This window comes from Alligator sinensis, unplaced genomic scaffold, assembly GCF_000455745.1.
Source record: "Alligator sinensis unplaced genomic scaffold, ASM45574v1 scaffold107_3, whole genome shotgun sequence".
Taxonomy (NCBI): Eukaryota; Metazoa; Chordata; order Crocodylia; family Alligatoridae; genus Alligator; species Alligator sinensis.
The window spans coordinates 991,649-999,771 of NW_005842578.1; the positions used below are offsets into that span (position 1 = coordinate 991,649).

General features: G+C 53.9%; 1 protein-coding gene and 1 long non-coding RNA gene across 2 annotated transcripts in view; both read right to left on the minus strand.

The window, feature by feature from the left end:
- OPA3 (OPA3, outer mitochondrial membrane lipid metabolism regulator) overlaps positions 1-229 on the minus strand; it is a 1,367-nt gene extending 1,138 nt beyond the window's left edge. Inside the window, 1 exon segment of the mRNA XM_006032527.2 lies at positions 9-229. Coding sequence (XP_006032589.1) covers positions 9-84 — 76 coding nt within the window. The 5' untranslated portion in view covers positions 85-229.
- Positions 230-4,297: 4,068 nt separating this feature from the next.
- Positions 4,298-8,123, minus strand: part of LOC112551724 — a 10,009-nt gene continuing 6,183 nt past the window's right edge. The window contains exons 2-3 of the long non-coding RNA XR_003096035.1: positions 5,866-5,996; positions 4,298-4,425 (exon numbers count right to left, since the gene is read on the minus strand). This is a non-coding gene — a long non-coding RNA (uncharacterized LOC112551724). The remainder of the gene's footprint in view (positions 4,426-5,865; positions 5,997-8,123) is intronic.

Consider the following 8,123-nt stretch of genomic DNA (forward strand, 5'->3'; position numbering starts at 1 on the left):
CTTGTTGCGCGCGGCCAGCGGCTTGCGGAGCTGCCGCATGCCCAGGGTCAGCAGCTTTGCGATGGGGAACGCGCCGGCCACCATCCTCCTGCGCTCCCGGCGGCCCCGCGCCGCGCACCTCTGACGTCAACTCGCCGCCCTTCGCCCCGCCCCTTCGGCGTTGCGCGCGCTTGTGCGCATGCGCATTTCGGCTGACTCGTGCTGCTTTTGTGTGCGCGCGCATGCGCACGTGCCTGTGCCTTTTCGTGTTCGTGGTGGGTAGCGCCACATCGGCTCTTCGCGGTCATGCAGCTACGAATTATGAATATACAGCGACGACTGATCACGGGCAGTGGTAATGGGTCAGAGGTCGGGGGCGGGGTCCCGTGCCGGCGGGGGGAAGCGGTCTGCGCGGTGATTGGCCGCCTGCGTGTGCGGTCTGCGCTGATTGGTCCGAGTGCGGTACGCAGTCGCAGTGCCAGGCCGGGCGGAAGCAGTGGGGGGGGGCTGCGTCCGGCCCGGCCCGTGCCGGGGTGGGCAGTGCTGGGGCCCCGGGATGTGCTGCTCGCTGCTCGGCGTTGCGTGGAGGACGGCAGCGCCCGCCCGGCGAAAGCCGGTCCAGGTCCACTCCCTTGCCCCGCCCGGGCCAGAGAGGAGGTGGGGGCCGGTGCCGGCCAGTGCTGCTGGGCGGGGGGGCTGGCTGGGGGCCGTGGGCACGGCCTCGTGCTCACCAGGCCGGTTGTCGGTCTGCAGGACCAAATAGGGGTCTCCGGTGTGTCAGGGGGAGGCGGCGCTACACACGCGTCTCGGGCGCTGCTCCGAGGGGGGATGCCGGTGTCCGAGTCCTGGTGCCCGGCGGGGCGGGAGAGCTGAGGAGCCGGTGCTGCAGGGACTCTGCTCCCGTGCGCCCGCGCCCGGTGCGGCCTGGCCCCACCCGGCCTCGTTCCCCAGCGGGGCAGCGGGGGGCCATTGGGACCCGGTACCAGGGGCTGCAGGTTGGGGGGTTTTGGTAGTGTTGTGTGGAAACGGGCCTGTGAGCAGCGACGTGGAGCTGTGGTGGCACGCGGAGGTTTGCGTGTGGGGAAACTCACTATCTTGTGTGGTGATGTTTCTGGCAGTGTGGCACCTCTTTTGTGAGAACCAGATAATTTTGTGTGATGATCTGGAGGTGTTTTTGTGGAAATGTTTTGGGAAATATGGTGACATAGAATCATAGAACCAGAAGGGACCTGTAAGATGATCAAGTCTGGCCCCCTGCCACGGGCAGGAAGTTATTGGGCTCAGGTGAGCTCAACAAGGTGCCTGTCCAGCCTCAGCTTGAACACCTCTAAGGGGACGACTGCACTAGCTCCGCTGGGAGCGTGTTCCAGATTTTGGTGACCCTTACAGAGAAGAAGTTTTGTCTTATGTCCAGCCTAAATTTACCCTCTGTTAGCTTGTGCCCATTGGTCCTTGTCCTCCCTTCCTGAGGTGCCTTCCTGGAGAGTTGCGCCCCTACATCTTGGTGCTCACCCCTGACGTATTTGTTAGGCGGCTATCAAGTCACCTCTCAGCCTTCTCTTCCTCAGACTGAACAGACCCAGTTCTCAGAGTCTCTTTTCATGGGGCCTATCCTCTAGGCCTGTGATCATATGGGTAGCCCTTCTTTGTACCCTCTCAAGCTTACCCATATCCTTCCTGAAGAGTGGTGCCCAGAACTGGATGCAGTACTCCAGCTGAGGCCTCACCAATGCCGAATAGAGCGGGAGGAGCACTTCCATGGATCTATTGGCCACGTATCGGCTGATGCACACCAGAGCTCTGTTTGCCCTGCTGGCGACTTCATCGCACTATTGGCTCATGTTCATCTTCCAGTTGATCATGACCCCCAGGTCCTGTTCAGATGCTGTGCCAGCCAGTGGGCTGCCACCCATTGTGTAGTTATGGTGAAGGTTCTTCCTACCCAGATGAAGGACCCTATGCTTCTCCCTGTTAAACCTCATCTGATTCTGTTCTGCCCATAAAACCAGTCTGTCAAGGTTATCTTGGATCTACCCTATCTTCTGATGTGCCTGTGTTTCTCCACAGTTCAGTATCATCCGCTAACTTAATAATTAAGCTTTCCACCCCTTCATCCAAGTCATTGATAAAGATATTAAAGAGCAAGGGTCTAAGCGCCCATCCCTGTGGGACACCACTGGAGGTGGCCCTCCAAGATGAGGCCATCCCATCAATTACAACTCTCTGGGATCAGCCAGTTATCCGCCCACTTCACTGTAGACTGGTCCAGGCCAGCACCCTCCATTTGTATGAGAGAATCTCATGGGAAACTGAATCAAAGGCTTTATTGAAGTCTAAGTAAATGACATCAATCTCGTGTCCCTTGTCTAGATAGCTAGTTACCTGGTTGTAAGGCACTTGGTTTGTCAGGCATTATCTACCCTCAGCAAAGCCATGCTGGCTGCTTCTTAACACCCCGTCAGTTACCAGCTTGTAGTTGATGGCCACCTTAATAAGTTTTTCAAAGATTTTACCCAGGACTGAGGTCAGACTGATGGGTCTGTAGTTTGCAGGGTCATCTCTCTTCTTTTTCGTAAAGATGGGTACCAGGTTGGCCCTCTCCCAGTTGTCTGGGACCACTCCTGTGTTCCACAACTCTTCAAACAACTTGGCCAGTGGTGCTGTTATAAGCTCAGCGAGTTCTTTCAGGACTCCCGGGTACAGGTCATCAGGGCCAGCAGACTTGAAAATGTCCAGGTGTTGTAGGCGATCCTGCACCTGTTCAGGACTGTTTTAATGTAATCTGTTGTCTTCCCCATGTTCCCTGGGCCTTGGGAGAGTTCTGTGTGGATTTGGGAACTTTTTTCTAGAAATGTGTGAAATGTGATTTTTGTTTGTTTGTTTTTGTGGAAAACTCGTAATTGTGTGTGGTGCTACAGGACCTTCTTTGGCAATATTGTGATTTGGTGTGGAAAACTGGTGATTTGGGAACTTCTTGTGGAAATGTGTGTGGTAATTTTAGGGTGATTTAGGATCACTTTGTGTGACTGGTGTGTTGTGGGGCCTATGGAAAATTGTGTGGCAATTGGGTAAATGTATGGAAATATGGTTATGTTGTGTGAGGGAAATTGTGTGGTAATTTGGAAGCCCTTTTTGTAGGAATGTGTATTGAACTCTGATGATACTTGTGTGGTGATTTCAGAACTTTTTGTGTGCTGAGCCCGTGGGGATCATCTTATCTACTCTGGTGTGGTTAACACTGAAACTGTCTAATGTGGGTCTGCCCTTTTTCGCAGGCTACTCTTTGCGCACCTGTCCTTGGAACCAGCGTGTCAGCGAGGAGGTGCAGCCTGACAGAATCGGGACTTGGGGCAGAAGGGCCCCCAGGAGCTGTTGTGTCTGCAAGGGTCACTCTGGGCACTTAGACAGGTGTGCGGGACCTGCAGTGGTCCCTTGGAAACAGCCAAGGTGCCACAGGCAACAGGTGAGTATGTGTTTTTGCCTTTGACACACTCTGGACTCTCACTGGCCAGAGCGAATCTGCCAGAACCTACATGTGCAACCCCGACCTTGGCCTGTTCCAGACCCACGCCGAGCAGTGGCAGCGGCTAAGCAGAAGCTGCTGCTTGGGGCAGGGGAAAAGTGGCTCCTCCAGCTCACTGGGGCCATGCCCTTTTTGTTAGAGGTGTTTGAAGTCTGTGCCCAGGTTGGCCTGCAGCTCCTCTCCATCACCATCAATGCCATGTTTGGGCTGGTCAGTGGGGCAGCGGTGGCAGTGCAGAGGAGCCACAGAGCAGCCTGGGCTCTAAGCAGCTGCAGGAAGAAGGGTCTGGCACCCGCGATGCAGGGGGCACTGCTTTTCCCTTGCAGCAAGCTGCAGCTTCTTGGCCATGGTTGCCGCTGCCATTGCTTGCTCTGTGTGGGTGGGCAAGTTCAAAGGAGGGTTGGGCTGTGTGCATGGGTTCCGGCTGGTTAGGAGCTGGTCCGCTTCGCTGGGCCAAGTCCAGAGCATGTGCAGAGCCATAAGGGCCTCATTTGACTGCTAAGTATAACCATTTCAGATAAAAATTCCCAGATATTGCTTCTGAGAGTATAAATGGGGGAGGAATATGTACCTTTTTTTCTTTTTAAACCTTTTAGCTACTAGCAGTAAATTTTAAACCAGGATTTCCTTGGCTGATCTCAGCATATCCAGTGCCACATTTGCGGCCCTTGCTGCTCAGAATTGGAATCACTTGGAGTTTAGATGATGACCTTCTTTTACACAGTTTCAGCTGTGTGCAATGGAACCCTTACATAGAGCGTTTTTTAACTTGGTGATGCACGTTATCAAGAACCAGGTACTGTTCAGTCTTTTGAGAGACAAGACTACAGCTCTTTTATGATCAGGACTTTTTTGTAAGATTAGAGACAGAATTCTGGGAAAGTTGCATTTCCTGTACTGATTACCAGGGATCCTGGTTTTGTCTGAAAAAGAAAAAAAAAATCACAAATTCTCTGATTAAAAACCCCAACATCTGCGTTTTTCTGTGATTAAAATGAAACGCCACTGTGTTGTTTTACTGATAAATTTACTATTTTAAAGCCATTTGGAATTCTACCAGTGCCTCAGTCACTTTTAATAAAATAGATTCTAAACACCTATTCATTTTGGCATTTGATTTTGGGTTTTTTATCATGGAATATCAGAGCTCCCCCTGCCTCCTTTGCTTGCCAGGATGCAGGTCCAGCTGCAGCAGTTTGTGGTGCTGAGCAGCCCTGATATGCTGGTGCCCCTCACTTGCCACCCACAGCACCCCCAACTGTGGTGGCTCCTCTCCCTTCCCATCCAGCCCTGCTGGTGCCCCTCACTCCCCACCCACAGCCCTGCTGGTAACCCTCGCATCCCACCCGTAAGCCCGTAGCTTTGCTGGTGCCCCTCACTTCTCACCCACTGCCCCCAGCCTGGCAGGTGCCCCTCCCCAACCACAGTCCCTTGGCCCTGCCAGTGCCCCTTAGTCTCCACCCACAGCCCCCTGGGCCCTGCCAGGGCACCTTAATCCCCCCCACCCCCACAGCCACCTGCCCCACACCTCGGCCCTGCTGGTGGGAGCTCCCAGGGCTACTGGACCAGGGATACAAGTCCACAGCCCCTTGCCCCCCATAGCAGCACCAGAGCCTGGCTGCCAGATGTGGGAGGCAGTGGCTGCTCTGGCCCGAGTGGTGCATGGAGGCCAGCTCCCCCTGTCTCTCAGGTGGCATGGTGAGAGTGGATCCTGTTGAGAGTGGGCGGGGGGCAGAGTGTGGGCTGCCTGCTGTGGGCTCAGGCACCCTGCCCTCCCCCTGGGACATGTGCAGCCCAGTGGGCAGGACCTGGTGTGATGGGGCAGAGTTGGGCCAGGTGGGGAAGCTCAATGGCACTGCTGCAAGCCCCACACTGCCGTGGAAAGGCACCTCCTGTCTACCCAGCAGCAGCAAGGGGCACAGCTCTGTGCTGCCACCCCCACTGCTGCCTGGCGGGCAGGGGGCACCTTGCCACAGTGGTGCAGGGCTCTCAGCGGTGGCACCAAACTTCCCTGCTCTAAACTGCTCTGCTGTACTGGCTGCATTGCCCACTGGGTCACAGAGGCCTCGGGGAGAGGCCAGCAGGGTGGGAAGAGCAGGTCTGCAGTGGGCAGCCCACCCCCACCCTGCACACTGGGGGGCACATGTGCCCATCCCCCTCCAGCGTGCATGCAGTAGTGGGGAGTCAGACACCCCCTCCCCCCCCGCCCACTCCCCGTCCGGGCCCTGCAGCTGTGTATTGCAGCCCTAGGTCCCAAGTCCCACATGCACTGTCCCAGCTGGGCAGCAGCTGCAGCCCTGCCCAGCTCCCTCCCTTCCGTACTACAGGGGCCTCCATTTCCTACCCCCCCACACCTAACTTACCTGGGGGGAGCTGCTCTCCAGGCTGCAGGGCAGGCATGCTCATGTGTACCAGCTCATATGCATGTGGCTTCCCTTCCTGACCACCTTTCTCCCACTCCTCATGGTGCTTTGCAGTGTGGAACTCTGCCAGCCTGCAAGAGGAAACCCGCCATTTTGTGTTTGTCTCCTTTAAAGGAGAAAATCTCGGTTTTTCTTATGAAAATCTGTTGGGTTTTTTTCCTCAAAATGAACAACTCTGGGTTTTACTGTATTTCTCCATGGCAAATGGAAAACCTGGGTCCCTGTTGATTACCCTTTTAATACATGAAATGAAGACACAATGAGGTTTCCTAGTGGTGCTCCAGTCCCACTTAGCAGGTAAGGGATTACTACCTCCAAATCGGATAAAGAGGGGGAGGGTAGTAATTTTATTGATTACACCTCAAGGCATAAGAACAGACATTTATCTCTATGCCTGCCTAGCAACTTGCCACAGCACGCTACAGATTCTCATCTCATCCAGCTGGGGGAGATGCAGGAGGGAGGAGGCGATTAATAGCAGGTTGTCTCCACATTGCAAAAATCTTTGTAAAGTTTATCTCTGTTTACACCTCATATTTATATGTGGGTTTTTAAAATCGATATTCTGATAGGTGTCATGCAGATGTGTTTCACTGAAGTTTTGGGAATGAGACTGAACCTGTTTTTCTGTGGACTTGGGAGATGCCAATTAGCTGGGGCCTGTGTCCTGGGGAAAAATACAATTCTGCAAGGGAGGAGCACTGCTCATCGCTGTCCCTGCGTGCCTGGCAATGCTCCTTGCCCTGTTGTGTATTTTACTCTGCTGTTTAGACCCACTTTAATTTTCAGCAGAGTCACAAAACCAAATGTCAGTTGCTGCTCCTAGCCACTGTTTCCCGCTGTTCCCATAAGCAGTTACTTGTTCTTGGTCTTGTCTAGTATTAAAGGCTTGGGAAACAGGTTCTTATTCCACTTTCTCAGGTTCTTGCTTGTGATGTAAATGCGAAGTTATTGCTTGTTGATTGTACAGCAGCTTAATCACATGTCATAAGTCAGGCTTCTGGTTGGTCCATAGTCTGCAATAGTCAGTGCGGTCTGTCAGGTACTGACCATGTCTTCAGCCTACACGGAGGAATCTTCCTGCAACTCTCCTCCCCCTTTCCCATCATCACCTTCTCTTTACCTGTTGTTGATTTAAGCAGCTCTTCTGTCCCAGTGCTCCTGTTCCCTGGTGCTTCCACAGGGTACCCATCCTGTCTTCTGTATTTGCTGGAGGACTGGTATAAGGGGATGCATGGAGGCCCCACCCCAGAAGTCCTGTGTGGTCATGGGTTTACAATGAGCATTTCCAGCTGTGTGCTGCCATTCATGGGGTGTGCCATGTGTGAGCCGTAGCTGTCAGAGGAATGCTTTGGAGGGGGTCATCTCACTCACAGAAGCAGCAAAATTGTTCTTCTTCCCCTTACTCAACTTTAGAGGGTGACGTCTGTGTGACATCATACCCCCTGCACAAACCCAAGCAGGGGCACTTGTGTGGTAGGAGTGCTAAGACACAGTTGACAGACCAGAGTTTGCAAGTTCAAGGCTGTAGCAGAAGCACTCAGTGTGGCCTGTCAGATTCCAACTAAATCTGTGAACTCTTGTATGTACCTTGTCACAAGGACACGAAAAAGAGAAGGACATGAGCAGGGGCCCACATTAGAGTCTTATCGTATTGGTTAGTGATCAGGAGGCGGGGAGGCATTCTTGGCTGCTTGGCCAACTGCCTGGGGGAAGAGGTAGGAGGGAGAGTAAGTTCCCTACCCTGCCAGGGGGTCAGAGGTCAAAGTTGGGTGAGGGTTCAGCAACCCTGGAATGCCCCAGTCTCCCCCTGCGTCCCAGACTGCCCAGGTCTTCCCCCTCTCTCCCCCAGGGCTGGACTGCCTGCTGCTGGCAGTGACTTTGACTGAAGCAGTTGGCAGGCACTTGTGTGCAGCCTGCACTGCTTGGAAGATGTGGGCTGTGACATCCTGCTTTTTTGGACTGCGGCAAGAAAGCAAAAAGCCTTGTAGTATAGGCTTCAGTTCTGGGGCTGCACCTTGTTTTTGAGAACCCCCAGGAGCTTATATACTGTTCAACATCTTCATTAATGATGTGGACACTGGAGTCAGAAGTGGACTGGCCAAGTTTGCCGATGACACCAAACTTTGGGGAAAAGCATCCACACCAGAAGACAGGCGGGTGATCCAGGCTGACCTGGACAGGCTCAGCAAGTGGGC